The sequence below is a fragment of the Carcharhinus amblyrhynchos genome, chromosome 20, assembly GCF_965287045.1.
Source record: "Carcharhinus amblyrhynchos chromosome 20, sCarAmb.v2.hapA, whole genome shotgun sequence".
NCBI classification, from domain to species: domain Eukaryota; kingdom Metazoa; phylum Chordata; class Chondrichthyes; order Carcharhiniformes; family Carcharhinidae; genus Carcharhinus; species Carcharhinus amblyrhynchos.
In genome coordinates, this window is record NC_137343.1 from 13015707 (window position 1) to 13038581 (window position 22875).

Below are 22875 nucleotides of genomic sequence, written 5' to 3' on the forward strand. Positions count from 1 at the left end.
TGAAATGGCCAAGTAAAGCACTCAGTTTAAGGGCAATTAGGGATGGGCAACAAATGCTGGCCCAACCAGTGACGCCCACATCCTATGAAAGAATAAATAAAAACTATCCTTCAGAAAAATCACGGTGCATCACAAAGGTGTTCTTACCTGTTGATATCAAAGACTTCAAATCCATAGATATCCAAGAGACCAATAACTGTTTTTCTGCTTGGGTCCTGCACATACAAAAAAATAACCTGGTGTCAAAAATCACCCATTGATTACTGACCCAAAACTGTGCAGGAGCTAAAATCACGGTCTCGAAATTGACATTCGGTTGGACGTCACAGTTTGAGAGATCATAAAGGAGGGAGGTGTTTGGAGATTGCAAAGATTCTCACAGCAATATTTACTCTCCTGAATTCGAATTTAGATTCATGGCTGCATTACACGATGATCATAAGTCACCGCAACAAAACATGCTCAAGTCAGAAGTGGTAGCATTTCTCCTTGACAGATACTCTTAGTGATAATAATGCATTAAATACGTGACCACTGGTATTTTATATCGTTCACCTTCTTCTTGCTTCAAGGTAATCTCAAAAATTGCTCTTACATAAAAATATAGAAAATAGGAGCAGGAGGAGGCCATTTGGCCCTTCAAGCCTGCTCTGCCATTCATTATGTTTATGACTGATGATCCAACTCAATAGCCTGATCCCACCTTCCCCCATATCCTTTGATTCCCTTCACCTCAAGTGTTGTATCTATCTGCTACTTGAAAACATACATTGTTTTGGCCTTTGGCAGTGAATTCCACAGGCTGACCACACTCTAGGTGAAGAATCTTTTCCTCTTCTCTGTTCTAAATGGTCCACCTTGTATCCTCAGAGTGTGACCCCTGGTTCTAGACACCCTTACCATTGGGAACATCCTTCTTGCATCTACCCTGTCTCCTCCTGTTTCCCGTGTATTTCTTTTCAGTGGGAGGTGGCGTGTTGTTTGCTAATGGGGGGAGTCTCTGGTCCTGGCGCTGTCAATGGCAACTCCAATTGAGGTCACCCTACACTGGCGGGAAGCCCATGGGTGGGGGTGCGCTGCCGGCGGGACCAAGGAATTTCACTGGCATGAACAGATGGAGAACACTGGCCAATTTCTTTGCTCCCTTCTGTTAACTTTGTTGAGGGGATCTATCCTCTGTACCTGTGACACCTGCGGCTGGCAGACTGTCTCAAACTGTTAGCCTCAAGAGGAGCTGTTCACTGACCCTTGAACTCATCTGACAACCTATCAAAACACTTCCAGAGAGCCCCACCCTTGTTACTAGGTAGAAACCAATGTAACAAGCATTCTAACATAGTGTAACTTCAATGTTACAACCCCACAGACTTCTAATTTAGCAACCAGAGACACAAAGATCAAAGGATTCCATGACATAAAGTATGTGAATCTCACAATTGTTGTAAGTGCTGCGATCATGATTATTTGTATTGTGTGGAAATTGTATGAAATGAATAGAGGCTGCGTTACTCTGCGTCAGATTAGAGGCTGCGTTACTCTGCGTCAGATTAGAGGCTGCATTACTCTGCGTCAGATTAGAGGCTGCATTACTCTGCGTCAGATTAGAGGCTGCATTACTCTGCGTCAGATTAGAGGCTGCATTACTCTGCGTCAGATTAGAGGCTGCATTACTCTGCGTCAGATTAGAGGCTGCATTACTCTGCGTCAGATTAGAGGCTGCATTACTCTGCGTCAGATTAGAGGCTGCATTACTCTGCGTCAGATTAGAGGCTGCATTACCTCTCTCCTGCAGGGAGCTCAATCCTTACAGTCTATTCATAGTGGAAAAGTGTTCCTCTCCTCAACTCTGACACAGATGTCATTAAACAAAACAATAAACTAATTGAAGGATGTACTTTGTTAACAAAATGAGATACCTGATTAGCCAGTGACTCATTGATCTTGTTCACGAGCCAAGTAAAAGTGCGTCCGTAAATAGCTTTTGCTAATGCATCACGAGCACAAATTGCTTGTTCAACACTCAGAGGGCTCAACACCTTAGATAAACAAGCAGTAAATTAATATAAAGAGTGAAACATTTTTGCTTTTATGGCTTACCTCTTTCCTTCAACAAGGTTGGCAAATATTTCAATTTAAAACAAAAATGAACTACTAGGATAGGTTGTCATCAAATAAACTAGAGTCTTAATAGTAAATCTATGGCTAACCAACTAATCCATGGCTTCTAGAAACTCATGATGCTGCCATTGAACTGGGGGAAACACAGGAAGCAGTCTCACAACACCAGGTTAAAGACCAACAGGTTTATTTGGTAGCAAACACCACTAGCTTTTGGAGCACTGCTCCTTCGTCAGGTGAGTGGGAGTTCTGATCACAAACAGAGCACATAAAAGACACAAACTCAATTTACAGAATAATGGTTGGAATGCGAGTCTTTACAGCTAATCAAGTCTTAAAGGTACAGACAATGTGAGTGGAGAGAGCTTTAAGCACAGGTTAAAGAGATGTGTATTGTCTCCAGGCAGGACAGTTAGTGAGATTTTGCAAGTCCAGATTTTGCAACTGATTCTAGAAACTCAGTCATGCGAAGAGATGGAAAAACCTATAGCTAGCATTTGGTCCATGCAGCCATGACTTACTCAGCCTACTTAAGGTAGACAGGAGTGTGCACATGTTACCAACCAGAAGTGAATCACACTTCATATTTGGTAAGGGCAAGAGGTGCCCTCTTCTCATGCCCAAAGCAGGTGTTATGTAAACAAGCATCCCAATACATGTTCAAAGTCCCCTCCATAAGACTATTTTGCCCACATTTAGAGAAAGCAAGCCTGAATAAAGAAGGTAAGAAACATACCCGACTGTGGAACCTGGAGGGGAGGTGTAGGCGTCGCTGGCTAGGGTGACATTTGTTGCCCTTGAACTGCATAGATTGATAGGACATTTCAGAGGCATTTAAGACTCAACCACACTACTGTGGATCTGGAGTCATATGTCGGCCTGACCAGGTTAGGACGGCAGATTTCCTTCCCTAGAGCAATTCATGAACCAAATGGATTCTTACAGCAATGACTGTATTCAGATTTTTATTGAATTCAAATTTCACCACCAGCTATGGTGGGATTCGAACCCAGATCCCCACAGCATTATGCTGGGTTTCTGGATTACAAGTCCAGTGATAATACTGCAACTATACAGGACCTTAGTGTGACCAAATTTGGAATAGTGTGTGCAGTTCTGGTCACCTCACAATAAGAAGGATGTGGAAGCATTGGAAAGGGTGCAGAGGAGATTTACCAGAATGCTGCCTGGTTTAGAGGGTAGGTCTTATGAGGAAAGGTTGAGCGAGCTGGGGCTTTTCTCTTTGGAGCAGGGGAGGATGACAGGTGGTTTAATAGAAGTTTATAAGATTATGAGGGGGATAGATAGATTGGGCGCGCAGAGACTATTTCCTCGAGTGGATGTAGCTGTTGCTAGGGGCATAAATATAAGGTTCATGGTGGGAGATATAGGAGGGACGTTGAGGTAGATTCTCTACTCAGAGAATGATCGGGGTATGGAATGCACTGTCTGCTGTGATAGTAGAGTCGAACACTTTAGGAACTTTCAAGCAGTTATTGGATAGGCACATGGAACACACCAGAATGATAGGAAGTGGGATAGCTTGATTTTGGGTTCAGACATAGCTCAGCACAACATCGAGGGCTGAAGGGCCTGTATTGTACTGTACTGTACTGTTCTATGTTCTATAATACCTCATCTAATGAAGGAGCGGTGCTCCAAAAGCTCGTGCTACCAAATAAACCTATTGGACTTTAACCTGGTGTTGTGAGACTACTTACTGTGCCTATCCCAGTCCAATGCCGGCAGCTCCACATTTGAGATGCTCTGTGGGTTCGGGTAGTTGGAGGGAATTTCACAATTCGAGTCCATCGTGATGAATATCTTTGAATATGAGACATTTACCATTGCCAATAGCAGTCTCCTATTCATGAACAGACTTTTGTTTCTGGCCCATTCTTTCCCCCTTCTCTTTTCTCCCTTCCCTCCTCAGAGGTGCTAGCTCACGTTGATTCTGATTCCACAGTTGCACTCTGATATCTGATGCATGTTCTTCATCTGAACTTGGCAGTTGAAGAATGGCTAATGAGGAGAGCATCTCAACTGAGCACTTTGCAGCAATGGTTCTCTGGATAGAGACCAGGAGCAGGGTCGCTGGATCATTTTACACCTCCCTAGCTCTTACTGGCATTGAGAGCTGGAGCCATCCGGCTCTCTACGGCTCAGCACCAACTAGATACAGTTACACACAAAATCATCAAAACAGCATGGGCTACATTTTAATGTCTTTTCAGCATTTGATGTTCTTTCAGGTGGACTTCAGGTTGCCTCAGGTGCCATTTTTCAGGTGCATGCACTGCCTTCCCACCGCCTCCCTCGTAAGACCCAGCAAGAGTTCCTTATCCCTCCTGTACCTCATCTGCTTTGGTTTCAATCCTCTTGTGCGTTAGACCTTCCTGCAGGACAAGGACATGCACGCCCAGTAGCTGCGAAAATAAAGAGAGTCGAATTGCACAGGTTTTATAAAAATCCTCTTTGTTCAATTCCTATCGTAACAATCTGAAGGGAGTAGGCAGTCAGGCAACAGAGCTGTGATCCCTCTTTGGGAAGGTATGGGATTGGGGGTTGTGGGGGGTGGTGGTGGGGGGAGGGGAGTGTGGCACTGGTGAACATAACAAAAACAAGAAGGTCGAGGAATAGAACAAAGCAGCAGAATAAAAGTCATCCTGTTAACCGGTTACTAATGAAAAGCAGGGATTATAAATGCTTGTCTTCGCCACTGAACCTGAAACCAATGGAACAACCTGATCCTATAACAGTTGTGTGATCCACTCCATTCTTGTGATGAAGACAAAGATTTGAATCATTGAATTCCTGCAGTGCAGAAGGAGGCTATTCAGCCCATCAAGTCTACACTGATCACAATCCCATCCAGGCCCTACACCCATAACCTCACATATTTACTACCCTGTTAATCCCTTGGCACTAGGATCAATTTAGCATGACCAATCAACCCACACATCTCTGGGCTGTAGGAGGAAACCAGAGAAAACCCACGTAGGCACAGGGAGAATATGCAAATTCCACACGGACAATGACCCAAGGCTGGAATTAAACCAGAATGATAGGGAGTGGGATAGATTGATCTTGGGTTTAGACATAGCTCGGCACAACATTGAGGGCCGAAGAGCCTGTACTGTGCTGTACTGTTCTATGTTCCTATGTAAACCCAGGTCCCTGGCTCTGTGACGCAGCAGTGCTAACCACTGTGCCACCCAGATTATTTATCAGACCATTTTTCAGATTAATAACTGTGGAAATGATTGAATGCACTTATCCATGTTCTTCATGCTATTTCCATGATAATAAATATTATTATCAGTGATTTTCCTTCTCTAATTGGTTGGCAGATGTAATATAGCCACAGACTCCATGGTATTACCACTGAAACTCCCACAGCAACCTCCAGATTTTCATTTCTTGTATCGTGGAATCCCTACAGTGCATAAAGAGGCCGTTTAGTCCATCAAATCTGCACCAACAATAATCCCACCCAGGCCCTATTGCCGTAACCCCACATATTTACCCTGCTAATCCCCCTGACACTAAGGGTCAATTTAGCATGGCCAATCAACCAAACCCACACATCTTTGGACGGTGGGAGGAAACCCAAGCATCTGGAGGAAACCCATGCAGACATGGGGAGAATGTGCAAAGTCCACACAGAGGCTGGAATTGAACCCAGATCCCTGGCACTGTGAGGCACCAGTGCTAACCACTGTGCCACCATGCTGTGTTCTGGCTCTAAAGGAAATCAAGTGATTTTCGTATGTAGCTCCAGGACTGTTGGATGCATTTTCTGACAGCACTTAGCCAGCGCGAATGCTCAGCCAATGAGATTTCAACTTGGAAAGCATGCATTGTGCAATAGCCAATGGTTCTCCATTCAATAATTGTACACAGGAAGTTTCCTGATAGGGTCAGAAGAAATAGGAGCAGCAGTGGTCCCAAACAGCCCCTCAAATCTGCATCACCATCTAATAAGATCCTCTCACTTTCCTCACCTATCCTGTTACCTCTTGATTCCCCTAGTGTCCAAAAGTCTATCAATCCTAGTCTTGAAAACGTTCAGCAGTAAGCATCCACGACACTCTGAGGTCGCGAATTTAAAAGAGTCACAAATCTCTGAACGAAGAAATGAGTTCCTTTCTCAGTCCTGAATGGCCATCTCTTTATTCTGAGTTTATGCCCTTTAGATCTCAACTCTCCAGCCAGGGGTAACAGCCATTCACCTGATATCAGGTCAAGCCCTCACAGAACCTTATAAGTTCTAGAGTGGGACATGAACACATAGCTTCTAATTCATAGGCATAGAACATAGAACATTACAGCGCAGAACAGGCCCTTCGGCCCACGATGTTGCACCAGCCAGTTAAAAAGCAATGACCCTCTAACCTAAACCAAACCCTTTCCATCCATAAACCTATCCACGGATCTCTTAAACACCCTCAAACTAGGCGCATTTACAACTGCAGCAGGCAGGGCATTCCAATCCCTCACCACCCTCTGGGTAAAGAACCTACCCCTGACATCCGTCCTATAACTACCACCCCTTAATTTAAAGCTATGCCCCCTCGTGCTAGCTTTCTCCATCCGAGGAAAAAGGCTATCACTGTCCACCCTATCTAAACCTCTAATCATCTTATATGTTTCAATAAGGTCCCCTCTTAGCCGCCTTCTTTCTAACGAAAACAACCTCAAATCTCTCAGTCTCTCCTCATAGGACCTCCCCTCCATACCAGGCAACATCCTGGTAAACCTCCTCTGCACCCTCTCCAATGCCTCCACATCCTTCCTATAATGTGGGGACCAGAACTGCACACAATACTCCAAGTGCAGCCGCACCAGAGTCTTGTACAGTTGCAACATGACGCTGCGACTCCTAAATTCAATCCCCCTACCAATAAACGCCAAGACACCGTATGCCTTCCTAACAACCCAGCTACTTGATTCCCAAAGGCAGGAACTCTACCAGCTGAAACACGAAGCCTCCAGATTTTCACTACCTGGGCGGCACGGTGGCACAGTGGCTAGCACTGCTGCCTCACAGTGCTAGGGACCCTGGTTCGATTCCGGCCTTGGGTGACCATCTGTGTGGGGTTTGCTCATTCTCCCCATAACTTTCCTTTGGGTGCTCCGATATCCTCCCACAGTCTGATGATATGCAGGTTAGGTGGATTGATCATACTAAATTGTCTGTTGGTGTCCAAAGATATGTAAGTTAGATAAATTAGCCGTGAAAAATGTGTGGGGTTACAGAGATAGAGTGGATGAGAGGGCCTGGGTAAGATACTCTGTCAGAGATTTGTTGCAGACTTGATGGGCTGAATGGCCTTTTCTGCACTGTAGGAATTCTATGGTTTGTTTAAGAATCTCTTTGCATTATTCACAACAGCCTAGCTCCAATTTTAAGGTCATGTTTGGGATTGCTCCATCAGAGGAAATAATTTTCCTCCTATCATTGTTACCTTAGAAATCCACCTGATTTCCTTGTCAACCGTGATGTTGGCATGTCCTTGGCCATCGACACTGAACTGGATGTTTCCCAGATGCAGAACACTGGCTATAATGCCCAACAGGTCCTGGGACACAAAGACATGTTATCAATGTCTATATACATTAGCCAGAGAATTAGTCATCAAAATTGACATTGACTTGGCATCAAGACAAGGAACCCAACTTCTCAGTGAGTTCATAGAATCATAGGGCGGGATTTTCCAGCACGCTCACCCCAATGCTGGAAAATTCCACCTGAGGTCAATGGACCTTTGCATATCCATGTCCCTCCCACTATGATTCCCTTGGCAGCAGGATGGGAAAATTCTGCCCATAGGATTTTATAGGCCTTTCAGCCCACTGTGTCTGTGCTGGCCATCAAGCGCCTATCTATTCTAATCCCATTTTCCAGCACTTTCCATGGCCTTGTCTGCTATGGCAAATATCAGTCACTAAGATTTATTGGTACTATTTCTGGGTTTTGGTCTGTCTCCAAGGGTGTTCCAAGGCATCAAGTAACATGTCTTACTCTGAAGTTCAGGGTGTAAGTGAATGCAGCAACCATTTTGCACATATCCAAGTCCCAGCATGAGATGAATCAATAGTTCATTTGTTTTTGAGGGGATGTCTTGAGGGATAGAACGCAAGAACTCCCAACTCTTTGAATAGTGTTATAGAAATTTAAGATCTATTTGCATAATAGGATCAGACAGAGGAAGCCTCAGTCTAAAAGTTCAAAGGGCTGCACATTTTTCTTAATAAAGATGCATCTGTAGATCTGAGTGCAAAGTGCGGAAGACCTAAACTTCTTAACGCACTGAAATTTAAACTACAACGGAGATGTGGATGGTACCAGTTGATGGTCGGTTAGCTCTGTTGGCTGGACAGCTGGTTCATGATGCAAAGCAATGCCAACTGCTTGGGTTCAATTCCTGTATCAGCTGAGGTTACTCATGAAGGTCCCACATTCTCAACCTTGCCCCTTGCCTGAGGTGTGCTGATCACCACCAGTCAGCTCTCCCCCTCAAGGGGGAGAACAGTCTAAGGTTATCTGGGACTGTGGTGACTTTTCCTTTTGATGGACAGCTGGGGGTCTCAAATGAAAGGGAACAGAGTGGCTATTCCAGCAGCACTAACCCGTGTTCAGCAAGAGTTTAATCGTTCTGCACTAGAGGGGTGATCTTGTACCGAGGTAGGGGTCCTGGAGTATGATTTGGCATTGGCAATAATCGTACACTCAGTGACAGGGTCCAAGAAGATGAGGCAAACAACAACACACCAAACCCTTAGCAGCAGTTGCATGGCAACCTTATCACTTCCAATTCCTCCTCCAAGTCACACAACACCACAGGTTGGGCGTATATCACCATTGCTGCATCTTTATTGTAGCTGAATCAATGTCCTGGAACCCAATCTGTGATTTCTCTGGGTGTACCTTCACCACATGGACTGCAGCAGTTCAAGAAGGCAGCTCACCACCACCTTCTCAAAGATAACATGAGCAACCAACCTTACCGATAGTCACGGTCACAGCCTGAGAATGAATTTTTGAAATAACTCACGTTAATGTTGTTGTCAGTGAAATCAATCACGGACAGTGCTTTCCGAACAGTCTTCCAGCCAGTTTTGTCATTGATGGAGCTCACTTTGGCACACTCGCCCTGTTGGGAGACAGCAGGGGAAAAAACTCTCGGTAATCAAGACACAGAACAGAGAATAGAACAAAATCAGGACAGTAGATGCTGGAAAGCACAGCTGGACTTGAAGGAGTAGTACTGGAACTGTTGGGCCCAATGGCCTTTTCCTGTCCTGTGAATACTGCTTATTTTGTTTAGTAACATCACAAGTAGGCTTACAGTGTGATGTGAACATTCTAACACTAAGGACTCCCACTATTTAATCACCTTTCCACAATTCAGATTTTGAAGTTTGTACCTTTGAGGTGTTGAGCTGATTTATTCAGTGAGAAACGGAGTCAGTCAGAGCACGATTTATTCTTCAATCATAGAGTCACATGCCGGAATTTTACTGCCGCGCCTGCCCGAGGCTCGTAAGATCCAACCCGAGGCCAAAGGAGAATGCCGTTCTACGAGCCTCGCTCCATCACGTGCCAATAAAATTCCAGCAATAGTCATAGAGGTTTACAGCATGGTTTGACCCCACTTGTCCATGCCACCCTTTTTTTTAACCAGTAAGCTAATCCCAATTGCCTGTGTTTAGCCCATATCCCTCTTACCCAGGTAACTGCTTAAATGCTTTTTAAAAGACAAAATTGTGCCCACCTCTACTACTGCTTCTGGCAGCTTGTTCCAGACACTCACCACCTTCTGTGTGAAAAAATTGCCCCTCTGGATCCTTTTGTATCTTTCCCCTCTCACCTTAAACCTATGCTCTCTAGTTTCAGACTCCCCTACCCTTTGGGAAAAGATATTGACTACCTACTTTATCTATGCCCCTCGTTATTTTATAGACCTGTATAAGATCACCCTTAAGCCTCCTACGCTCCAGGGAAACGAACCTGTGCTGGTTACAGAGAATACATGGCACAGCAAGAGGCCATTTGTTTAAGTTCCACTTGATCCTCCTCCTGCCTTTCCTCATCTAACTGTCTGAATCACCCTCCTGTCCCTTCTCCCTTATGATGCGGATGTGCCGGCCTTGGACTGGGGTAAACACAGTAAAAAGTCTGACAACGCCAGGTTTAAGTCCAACTGATTTATTTGATAGTAAACTCACCAGCTTTAGCCCCTTCGTCAGGTGAATGGAGAGTTCTGGCCTCAGACAGAGCATATAAAGCACAGACAGTTTACAGATTACTGATTAGAATGCGAATCCTTACACCTAACCTGCTGTTCAAGTCTTAAAGTGGCCAACATTGTCTGTGCTTTATATGCTCTGTCTGAGGCCAGAACTCTCCATTCACCTGACGAAGGGGCTAACCCGAAAGCTGGTGAGTTTACTATCAAATAAATCAGTTGGACTTAAACCTGGTGTTGTCAGACTTTTTACTGTCCTTCTCCCTTATCCAGCTTCCCCTTAAATGCACCTGTTCTACTCACTCCAAGCACTAGGGGGAGGTAGTGGCACGGTGGTACTGTCACCGACTAAACCAGCAGTTCAGACGAATGGAGGTGCAAGTTCAAATCCTACCACGGCTGATGGTAGATTTTGAATTCAATTGATTAAAAACAAAATCTGGAATTGAAAGTTACTTGATTGATGGTTTTGTGGTCATCAATTGTTGCAAAATCTCACCAGTCCCTTTTAGGGAAGGAAGTTTCTCTCTTTACCTGGGGTGGTCTACATGTGACCCATAGCAATATTGTCTGGAATGACCTAACAAGCGTCAGTTCAGGGGCAGTTAGGGATGGGCAACAAATGCTGTCCTTGCCAATCAATGATAGAATAAAATTTAAAAATGTAAATGATTTTATAAATATAGAAAGAGTATTCTCTGGCACAAGTTGACTGCAACACTAACACTATCTCCTGGCTCAGACACATGCAAGTAAGCAATCCACTTTGGGAAGTGATGATAGGGAGAGATCCGTGTGTCTAGTTTCTAGTTGTGGAGCTGCCGGTGTTGGACTGGGGTGGACAAGATGAGAGGTCACACAACACCAGGTTATAGTCCAACAGGTTTATTTGAAATGAGAAGCTTTCAGAGCACTGTTCCTTTGTCAGGTGAAGTGGCAAGAGGTGCGCAAGCACAGAATATATAGGTGGAGTGATGATAGCCCAACACTAGCAGGTAACCAAGGGTGTCAAACGATATGAACAGACAGTGTGGTGTGGTGTAGGCAGGCTGAATAAAAAGTCTTTACAGGTAATCATGAGTGCTAATAGACAAATGCAAGCAGTTCAGTATAATCAGTATGTGTAAAGTGTCGACAGGCTGTATAGCAAGTGAATGGATGACCTATGAACTGATAATTTAAGGCAGAGAGATAATTACAAACAAACAAAAGAGTATGGTGGTGCTAAACCAAACTGCCTGAGAGTGTTGGGCTATCATCACTCTGCTAATGTATTCTGTGCCTTGCGCACCTCGTCCCACTTCACCTGATAGAAACATAGCAGATAAGAGCAGGAGGAGGCCATTCAGCCCTTTGAGCCTGCTCCGCCATTCATTACGATCATGGCTGATCTTCCAACTCTATAGCCTAATCCTGCTTTCTCCCCATAACTTTTGATCCTGTTCACCCCAAGTGTTATATCCAGCTGCCTCTTGAATACATTCAATGTTTTGACATCAACTACTTCCTGTAGTAATGAATTCCACAGGGTCACCTTTCTTTGGATGAAGTACTATCTCCTCAACTTCGTCCTAAATGGTCTACCCCGAATCCTCAGACTGTGACCCCTGGCTCTGGACTTCCCCACCAAGGGGAACATCATCCCATGATGAAGGAGCAGTGCTCCGAAAGCTTGCGATTTCAAATAAATCTGTTGTACTCTAACTTGATGTTGTGTGACCTCTCATCTAGTTTCTAGTTGAGTGATGCTTCAGTTGGCAATGCTGCCACTCCCCCCCAGCCCTTACCTGGACAAGGTAGTGGTACTGGAGTGGATTGCGTTCCAGACCCAGCCAGCGAAGTAGTTCGTCCTCTCCTCCTTCCAGCAACTGGTAGAAAATATGAAAGTTCCGCTCTCCATGGTTCTGATGGGCCACCCTTGACTTCTCCAGGAGGTAGCTGAGGATGTGGCCCCCGACTGGAGCCCCCTGGAAATGGAGCAAAGTCAAGTAGAGTTGTCTTATAGACAGTGAATGCACAGACCAAGAGGGGACTGTGTCCTCTTGATGTTATAATAGCTGCCTGAACACCACAATGTAGTATAAAGTATCACTGAATGCAATAATGGGATCAGAAACAAACAAGAACTTGCATTTATATAGCATCCTCAATGTAGTTTGGTGGAATGTACATTTTCTCTCCTCTCTGTAACTCCTTTCCTTTGCTTGGGGCTATCTTGACAATTCAGAAGCACACACAGATCAATGTGTAGGACTTCTGTCACTCAAAAGCAAAATGTATTAAGCTGGTACATTGTCAACCCAGCCTGTTTTATATCAAAAACCAACAGATTCAGCCCTCATGCACAGGCCTAGAGTTTCTTGGCATCCTAAGACTGTGTTCTTGATTCACCAGCCAGAAAAATAACCTTTCAGATGTCTCCATAGTCAAGCCCCTTCAGAATCTTTTATGTTTTAATGAGATCACCCCTCATGCTTCTAAACTCCAGAATAAGTTTAGGCCCAATAACACAGCCTCTAATCCCAGGGACCACCTAGTGAACCTTTGCTGTGCAGGCGCCACTGCAGGTACTCTTTAGAAATAGAGACTAAAACAGTACACAGTGCTCCAGCTGTGGCTTCACCAAAGCTCTATATAACTGCACCAAGACTGCACAGAATCCCTACAAAGCAGAAGGAGGCCATTTGACATATCGAGTCTGCACCGACTTCAATCCCACCCAGGTCCTATTCCTGTAACGGCACATATCTACCCTGCTAACCCCCCTGACACAAGGGTGAATTTAGCATGGCCAATCAACCTAACCCATTTTTGGACTGTGGGGGAAACCCACACAGACACGGGGAGAATGTGCAAACTCCACACAGACAGTGACCCAAGGCCAGAATTGAACCCAGGTCCCTGGCACTGTGAGGCAATAATGCCAACCATTTGCCACCAAGACTTCGTTAGTCTTATACTTCAATCACTTGTAGTAAACAGCAACATGTTATCTGCCTTCCTTAATGCTTGCTGTAGCTGTACATTCTCCCTCTGTGTTCCTTGTATGAAGTGCCCAAGTCCCTCTCAACAGCAATAGTTCAAACCTATTTTCACTCAGTGGAACAGAGGTGATTTAGTCCAAATTGAACTCCTGCTCCACTTGGCTTTGAAGGCATTTGATTGGGCTGTCAAGGGAACTGTGCCCTCCATCAAACATGCTCTGTGCAATGCTGTAAACACAGTAAAAAGTCTGACAACACCAGGTTTTAGTCCAACCTATTTATTTGATAATATATTCACAAGCTTTCGGGGTTAGCCCCTTCGTCAGGTGAATGGAGAGTTCTGGCCTCAGACAGAGCATATAAAGCACAGACAGTTTAGAGATTACTGATTAGATGATGTGGGTATGCCGGCGTTGGACTGGCGTAAACACAGTAAAAAGTCTGACAACACCAGGTTTTAGTCCAACCTATTTATTTGATAATATACTCACAAGCTTTCGGGGTTAGCCCCTTCGTCAGGTGAATGGAGAGTTCTGGCCTCAGACAGAGCATATAAAGCACATAATCTCTAAACTGTCTGTGCTTTATATGCTCTGTCTGAGGCCAGAACTCTCCATTCACCTGACGAAGGGGCTAACCCCGAAAGCTTGTGAGTATATTATCAAATAAATAGGTTGGACTAAAACCTGGTGTTGTCAGACTTTTTACTGTGTTTACGCCAGTCCAACGCCGGCATACCCACATCAATGCTGTAAATACATCCCTACTGGAGTGCAATCAGGATTCGTCGCACTGTCCCTTTCTCTAATTCATTCATTCACCTATTTTAAAACTCCGGTCCTCCTTGGCTCCCCAAGGCATTATTTATTCTTCTAGCATTTGGATTTTTCAACCAAAACTCTAACCGCTATTTCCTCCCCAACCCCTAGCTTATCTTCTCATCATCCTTTGGTATCGTCATTGTGAGACTTGACCCTTGACCTTGTCTTATATCAATATAGGATTCATACCGTATAGCTGAACTGGATATCCATGTATTTTCCGAACCGGCTGGAATTATCATTCCTTAGGGTCTTGGCATTCCCAAACGCCTGAAATAAAATACGACACAAGCTATTGGAAACACTTATTTGGAAACCACATTTAGAAACATAGAAACAGAGAAACTAGAAACAGGAGCCACCATCCATTTTGATCATCAAATTCAATATCCTGATATCCCCCCTCTTCCTCCCATATCCCTTGATACCTTTAACCCCAACAGATTTGTCTAACCTCTTCTTGAAATCAGACAAGGAACAAAGATGGGTGGGCTGGTGGGGGGGTTGGGGGGTTGGGGGGGGGGGGTGCAGATAAGGGGGGGGGGGTGAGGGAATGCCTTCTTTCATTAATCTTTTCTAAGACCAGGGACTGTGTTCTCTAGTGTTTGTGGGAGACAGGTCAGGTGTGGACACGCTTTGCAAACAATGCTCTGGGATGATGCGTCAGTCCCTGGAAGGTGGAGGCGGTGGGGGAGGGTGGAACCAGCTGGTCACATGCCTCCGATTCACTGTCTGTTATGCTCCTTGAAGAACTCGTTCTTCAATGAACAAGGTGAAATTTTCAAAGTGGCGGATGGGAAGAGTGAACAGTCTGGGCACGTTAGTCACAGTAAGCGGGAACAGAGCGGCACACACTATATAGGCATCACTGATTGAAAAGAAAGGGAAATTCTAACTGATGTGCTCAAATAGGAGTGCAGAATCACCATTGTTTCAACAGAGCAGATCAAGAACATGGCTGAGGTTTGGTCAGTGAAGTTGCTGGTCCTCAGCTTTCCTGCTCGCTCTGTTCTGGAAGACAATGGCAATCCCAGTCACAGCTGCCCTGAGGTTTGCCATCCAGAGCCAGTTACCAACTTCAGACAGTACCCAATGCCAATGGTCGGGTGCCAAGTGCGCCCCCACCCAATGAGGAGCTCAGCACGCAAAAATTCATGGCACGGGGTCAGGAGACGGAAATAGAACCGGAAATATAGGGGAGGCGATGGTATTATCTCTAGATTATTAATCCAGAAACTCAACAAATGCTCTGGGGACCTGGATTCAAATCCCACCACAGTAGATGGTGGAATCTGAATTCAATAAAAGATATCTGGAATTAAGAATCTATTAATGACCATAAAACCATTGACAATTGTTAGAAAAACACATCTGGTTCACTAACATCCTTTAGGGAAGGAAATCTGCTTTATCTGGTCTGGCCTACATGTTCCAGAGCCACAGCAATGTGGTTGACTCTCAACTGCTTTCCAAGTGCAACTAGGGATGGGAAATAAATGCTGGCCAGCCAGTGACAGCCATGTCCCAGAAATGAAGTTTTTAAAAATTCTGGGTTCTTGAGCCTGGAATGAAAATCCAGTCCTATGGTCCCCACTGAGAGTGATTTTACAATCCCGTCACCTCAACCGGGGACCCCCAGAGCAGCAGGCTGATGACTCAATGGAAATTGAGTTTGCACATTCTCCCCATGTCTGAGTGGGTTTCCTTCAGGTGCTCCAGTTTCCTCCCACAATCCAAAGATGTGCAGGTTAGGTTGCTTGGCCATGCTAGATTGCCCCTTAGTGTCAGGGGATTAGTAGGTAAATATTTGGGGTTACAGGCATAGGGCCTGGGTGGGACTGTGGTTGATGGGCTGAATGGCCTCCTTCTGCACTGTAGGGATTCTATAGATGAAATGCACTGATCCAAACCCATCAGCTTTCTGAGATTAATTGTAACAACAACAACTTGCCTTTACATAACCCCTACACCCATGGTGGAGCGTCTCATGGTGATTCACGAGAGCATCATCAAACAATATCAAATACTGAGTCACACATAGAAATATTAGGCAAAGTGACCAAAAATGTAGTCACAGAGGTAATTTGTAAAGAGTTTCTTAAAGAAGGAAAGAAATGTAGAGAGGCAGTCCAGGTTTAAGGATAGAATTTCAGAAGTTTAGGGCCCCTGGCAGCTGAAGGCACAGCTGCCAATGGAGGAAGGGTTATAATTGGAAATGCACAGCAGGCCAGAATTGGAGGAGTACAAGTCCCTTGGAGGATTGTGGGGCCGGACGAGATTACAGAGATGGGGAGGGGCAAGGCTGTGGAAGGACATGAAAACAAGTCTGGCAATTTCAAAATTTAGTCATTGCCAGAACGGGAACTCAGTCTGTACTCCCTGGAATGATGGGCAGATAGGACTTAGTACCTGGACAGTGAAGCTTTAGAGGAAGCAATGGCCTAGTGGTATTATTGCTATTAATCCAGAAACGCAGCTAATACTCTAGGAACCTGGGTTCAAATCCCACCACGGGAAAATATCTGGAGTTAAGTATCTACTGATGACCATGAAACCATTGTCAATTGTTGGAAAAATTCATCTGGTTCACTAATGTTTCTTAGGGAAGGAAAACTGCCGTCCTTACACGGTCTGGCCTATATATGTGACAGCAATGCACTTGTCTCTCAACTGCCCTCGGGCAACTAGGGATGGGCAATAAATGCTGGCCAGCCATGTCCCAAAATGAATGAAAAAATTCATGTGGTATTGTTCAGTGCATATTACATATTCAAACTGTGATGTGCTCACCAAGGCTAAAGCTGCAGACAGAAACACCAATCATTATTCCACACTCTGTGTTCTGGGTGCTCACCTCGAGTACAGGGTTGGACAGCAGGAGGCGGTCTCTCACCACTTGCAGCTGCTCGGTGGTCTGGCAAGTCTTGGCATAGAACTCGAGGATTTTCTTGGAGGCTTCAGTCTTCCCTGCTCCACTCTCTCCAGAAATCAGGATGAAATGGTTGTTGTACTCGGTGCACATCACCCGATATGCATTGTCAGCAATGGCGTAGCTATAGGGGACAGAAGCAGTTGGATCTCTGGTACAGCTCACTTTTCCCAGTGAATCACTTTTTGCATTCCTCTCCCAGACCCACAACCAGCACTTAGAACAAGAGAAGCCAGTCGGAGAGACCTCCAGCGCCTCTGCGACTGAGGTCAGCTCACTCTGCACCACAATAAGCAGCAGATCCTTCGGTGAGGCAAGTTACACTCCAGTGGCATTATAAACTGTGCAAAGGTTATCTCTGATTGCTTATTCAATCAAAGCTCTGATGTATCCCACCATGGTGAACAAGAAAGAGCAAACATAGGAAATCTTCCTCATGCTTCTGCAATGTTGCTGAGACTTCATAACATTTCCCTGCCCGCCCCCGCTCTGTTGGGTTCAATACCACAGCAAACAGAGCACACACTTCCAGAATGTTTACTGAGTGTGGGGAGAGGAGAAATTTCCCATGAGATTTCTCTAATTGAGGTTTGAAGTTTATTCATTAATGTCACAAGTAGGTTTACATTAACACTACAATAAAGTTATTGTGAAAATCCCCTAGTCGCCACACTCCAACACCTGCTCGGGTACACTGAGGGAGAATTTAACACGGCCAATATACCTAACCAGCACATCCTTCAAACTGTGGAAGGAAACCAGAAAACCCGAGGAAATCCATGCAGACATGGGGAGAATGTGCAGATACCACACAGACAGTGACCCAAGCCAGGAATCGAACCCGGGTCGCTGGCGCTGTGAGATGGCAGTGCTAAGCACTGGACCACCATGCCACCCATTATTAAGCCAATCGTGGGTTCTGTTGGCTAAGACATTGGCTCAAGGCATTTCATTCTACTTTAGTAAACCAAAGTTATCAAGGAATATGGGCCAAAGACAGGCACAGGGAGTTAGGCCACACATCAGCCATGAGCTCAATGAGTGGCAGAACCCACCCGAAGGCTAAGTGGTCAACCCTTCTATAGACTGGCACTAACTAAGGACTGACAGGGGGCAGATCACCTTCCTTTCTTCCTGGCCAGAGCTGGCAAATGTGGTGGGAAAGAGGGAAGGTTCAAATCAAAATCATTCACAATCTCACAACTCACATATGAGGGGGGAGTTCAAAGAAATTCACTCCCTGGTACAGCTCCTTCTTTTTGTGTGTGTATATATCCAGCTCCTTATACGGATTGACAGATACCAGCAGAGTCCCAATGTATGTCTGAAGAATAAAAGAGATTTCAATTAGGGACAGGTTAAAGCGTGGTGCTGTTGACAAACTATGAAGTGTCTTGTGATGTCTCAGTGTTAAAGGTGCTAAACAAATGCAAGTTGTTTTTGTTGTTTAATATTCATTGGCATTCCTGTAACCAATTCAATGCCTGGTTGGATCCAGACCATCAACTTGACCTCTGACCTCACCAGAGGTTGTGAGGTCACTGGGGGGTCATCTCAATGGCAATCCTTTTAGAAATGTCCACTTTATTCTGCCCTGGGGTTGCTCAGACAGGACAATTCTGACACTGTCCTAATCCTCTGAGGAAGTGGAGCAAGTTCCATGCTTGCCTAGGCCTGAGCTTGCAGGATTAGAGAGGCCTGTGTATAGCCCTGGTAGCTGCAATGGGGCTTCATCAGGGATCCCCTGTGCCTGGGGCACACCCATAGTAATGGCAGAACCCATCCATCTTGGGCTAAACAGTGAACCTCCCAGTGACCTGGGTACTCTGGTGGGGTCAGCAGTCATCAAAGGCTTGTGCAATTTAGTTCCAATTGGTTGGTGACACTCAGCAGCAAGGCAGCTCGAGTCAGCTTCTTCAGAGGATTAAATGTTTGTGTCACTGAGCAATTGGATAGGAGAGTTCCAGGTTCAAGCCCTACTCTTAATTAAGACCAGCTGTTAAAGGGAGTTGAAGTAACATTAGAGGTGTTACTATTAACCTTAATACTATTAGCTTATCAAGTTAAAAAAAGGCAAGTTTCTCAGCTTAATCACTGTTTACTGAGAGATGTGAGAAAGTGAGAGGGCGTAGAGATCAGATCAGGGCAGGAGAGGGTTTTGCTGCACTCCAAGATTGAAGGCACATTAGCTACATGCATAAATTCATGGGAATGGAGTTATGAGAGCAAAGCATCCAAGCTCAAGTCCCCAGTTTAGAACTATAGAATCCCTACAGTGCAGAAAGAGACCATTCAGCCCATTGAGTCTTCCCTGCCTCTCCAATAGAGCATCCCGTCCAGGCCCTCCCCTCCACCCTATCCTCACACATTTACTATCACCAATCCACTCAACTTACACATCTTTGGACACTAAGAGGCAATTTAGCATGGCCAACCCACCTAACCTGCACATCTATGTGACTGTGGAAGGAAAGCAGAGCACCCGTGGATACCCAGGCAGACACGGGGAGCAAACTGCATAGAGACAGTCACCCAGGACTGGAATTGAACCCGGTTGTTGCGAGGCAGCAGTGCTATCCACTGTGCCACTCAGGTGGCACGGTGGCGTAGTGGTTAGCACTGCTACCTTCCAGCACCAGGGATCCGGGTTCAATTCCCAGCTTAGGTCACTATCAGTGTGGAGTTTGCACATTCTCCCCATGTCTGCGTGGGTTTCCTTCAGGTGCTCCGGTTTCCTCCCACAATCCAAAGATGCACGGGTTAGGTGGATTAGCCATGCTAAATTGCCCCTTAACGTCAGAGGGATTATCTAGGGTAAATGCATGTGGTTATGGGGATAGGGCCTGGGTGGGATTGTGGTTGGTGCAGACTCAATGGGCCGAATGACCTCCTTCTGTATTGTAGGAGGAGGAGGAGAAGGTGCACTTGCACTTTCTTAGGGAGTTTATGCACATCAACATTCCCATTCTGACTCCCTAATACTAATCGGCATTCCATTCATCCTCCAGACATTGGCCGGAATTCTCTGACCTCGCCTGCAGCTGGGATTCTCCAGTCCTGCTGCAGTGAAAGGAGATTTTGCTGGGCGGCAAATTCTCTGTCCTCACTGGCAGCGATGGCGTGGTGTGCAAGGACGGGGAATTCCGGCCATTGTTTTAAATGAAATCTCTAAATCAGTAAGAAAAAAACAAGAGAAAATTTATTACTCTCAAACTTAATTTCCCACAACAAAAAAGGCCAAAATCTATAGGAAGAAAGTAAATATTATGCAAATCAAAAACTGACATAAAAAAAAACTCACTGCTTCATCCACTGACCTGGTCTGAGAATGGGAACTTTTGATGCTCTCTTTATTTCTTAGTGCCTCAGTATCAGAGCAACAGCAGAACCATGTGAGCAGATGTGTATCCTCTAATTCCTTCCCCCATCATTAGTGGCCAACCCTCCAGTTTAAAGATAATTGAGATGGAGATGAGGTGGGATTTCTGCTCTCTGAAAGCCATTAATCATTAGAATTCATTACCACAGAGAGCAGTGGAAGCTGGAACATTGAATAATATATTCAAGACTGGATTTGGCAGATTCTCGATCTAGAAGGGAATCAGGGGTTATGGAGGGAGCCAACAGGGAAGTGGATTCAAGGCCACAATTAGATTTGATTTTCAATTCCCCTTCAGCACTGAGTGGTGCACTAAGGTAGACTTTAGTCTGTTTTCATATCTAGTTAGTCCCAGAAAAGGTTGTTAGTCTGTTTCCAGGAGCTTTTAGCTTGAGGGACACCACTCCAGATCAAGCTCAACTGACCAGGACTCTCTCCCACTCTTAGCACCAGCCATTGGCATGTTTGGAAGGATTTATAGGTTGACACACTCAACCCGTTTGGCTGCATTATGAACTCACTTCAAGTCCTGGGGTGGGACTTGAACTTCTGGATCAGAGATAAGGAAGCTACCCAATGCACCACAAGATCTCTACAATTACATCAGCCATGGTCTTATTGAAAGACAGAGCTGACATGAGGAGCCAAATGGTCTACTCTTGTTCCTACTTCTGATATTCTTAAGCTTTGGAATCTCTTCCCCAAATTTTTTTTGCCTCTTTCCTCTTCTTCTTCTTCTACCAATCTTTTGGTCACTTGCCTTAATGCCTACTTCCTTGGCTCAGTGTCAATGTTTACCTGTTTTAGGCTTTTATGAAGAGACTTGGGATGTTTTATTACATTAAAGATGTTGCATTAATGCAAGTTGAATCTCCGAGAGTCAGTGTGCAGGTGCAGCATGTAATATAAAAAGCAAATGAGGTGTTGGCATTTATTGCAAAAGAACTGGAGTATAAAAGTAGAGAAATGTTGTTGCAATTGTATCAGACGTTGGTGAGACCACATCTGGAGTATTGTGTCCAGTTTTGGTCTCCTTATTTGAGGAAGGATGTGGTGGCATTGGAGACAGTTCAGAGCAGGTTCACCAGATTGATTCCAGGGATGTAAGGGTGATTCCAGGGATGAAAAGGTTGGCCTATGAGGAGAGATTAAACATTTTGGGCTTGTACTCGCTGGAGTTTAGAAGAATGAGAGGGGATCTGATCGAGGTATATAACATTTTAAAAGGGATTGATAGGGTGAATGTAGAACAAATGTTTCCTCTTGTGGGGCAATCTAGGTCACTTGTATAGGTTGAGAGACAGTAGATTTAAAACTGAGACGAGGAGGAACTACTTCTCACAGAGGGGGTGAATTTGTGGAACTCGCTGCCCCATAGTGCAGTGGAGTCTGAATCATTGAATAGTTTCAAGAAAGAGATAGATATATTTCTAATAAGAAAAAGGGAAAGAGGGATATGGGGAACAGGTGGGGAGGTGGATTTGAGGCCAGGGAGAAATCGGCCATGATCTGTTTGAATGGTGGAGCAGGCTCCAAGGGCTGAATTTGCTACTTCTGCTCCTAACTCCTATGTTCCAATGTTGTTTCTGTTATTGAAGGGGGGAGCTATCTAAAAGAGGATGAGGGCAATCATGGCCTGGGTAACCATGGAGCCCAAGCATGCTTGGTCCCCGTGTGATTTTGGATTGTCTTTCTGCTACTTACAATGAATCATAGAATCCTACAGTGCAGAAGGAGGCCTTCCAGCCCATCGACTTTACACCGACCACAATCCCACCCGAGCCCAGGAGCAATTTAGCATTGCCAATCCACAGAACGATGGTTTCAGAAAATGTACGGTGATAAATAAGAATTTGTAATAAGGATAAATCAGATTTACTTAAAGTAGTGCTTTTAACTTAGGCAAATTATCAACTTTTTTTTGTGGAGAATAAAGTCAGAGTTACATAGATCAGATTCTCCCGAAAGCGTTTGCGAAGGTTGTCCAGAAAGGCAATCTCGCTGGTGTAGGAATCGAGCAGGACAAAATCTTGCACTCCCACCCTGTCCCGAGCTGTCAGCGCTCCTTCCATGTTGATTTGGAATTGACTGCCTGTTGCTTTTTTCTGAAAGAGAAAAGAGAGAGAAAGAGGAAGTCATACAGACTCGAAACGTTAACTCTGTTTCTCTCTCCACAGATACCGCCAGACCTGCTGAGTTTATCCGGCATTTTCTGTTTTTTTATTTCAGGTTTCCAGTATCTGCAGTATTTTGCTTTTGTTTGAAGGGAAAGGAAGTTGACCGCACTGAGGTGGTAAGAGTCACTTCCTGTCAACAACCTTTACTTACTTTCAGGTCACTTTCAGTAAATAGAAAATAAACATTCAAATGTGCTATTTGTGCATCTGTCGAG

At 44.9% G+C, this 22875-nt stretch overlaps 1 protein-coding gene across 1 annotated transcript in view; it reads right to left on the reverse strand.

Moving 5' to 3' along the window:
• myo1ha (myosin IHa) overlaps positions 1 to 22591 on the reverse strand; it is a 70959-nt gene extending 48368 nt beyond the window's left edge. Inside the window, exons 1-10 of the mRNA XM_080208669.1 lie at positions 22430 to 22591; positions 18313 to 18428; positions 17030 to 17228; positions 14365 to 14445; positions 12158 to 12337; positions 9177 to 9275; positions 7587 to 7700; positions 4473 to 4544; positions 1917 to 2036; positions 148 to 215 (exon numbers count right to left, since the gene is read on the reverse strand). Coding sequence (XP_080064795.1) covers positions 148 to 215; positions 1917 to 2036; positions 4473 to 4544; positions 7587 to 7700; positions 9177 to 9275; positions 12158 to 12337; positions 14365 to 14445; positions 17030 to 17228; positions 18313 to 18428; positions 22430 to 22555 — 1175 coding nt within the window. The 5' untranslated portion in view covers positions 22556 to 22591. The remainder of the gene's footprint in view (positions 1 to 147; positions 216 to 1916; positions 2037 to 4472; positions 4545 to 7586; positions 7701 to 9176; positions 9276 to 12157; positions 12338 to 14364; positions 14446 to 17029; positions 17229 to 18312; positions 18429 to 22429) is intronic.
• Between the last annotated feature and the right edge of the window lie 284 nt (positions 22592 to 22875).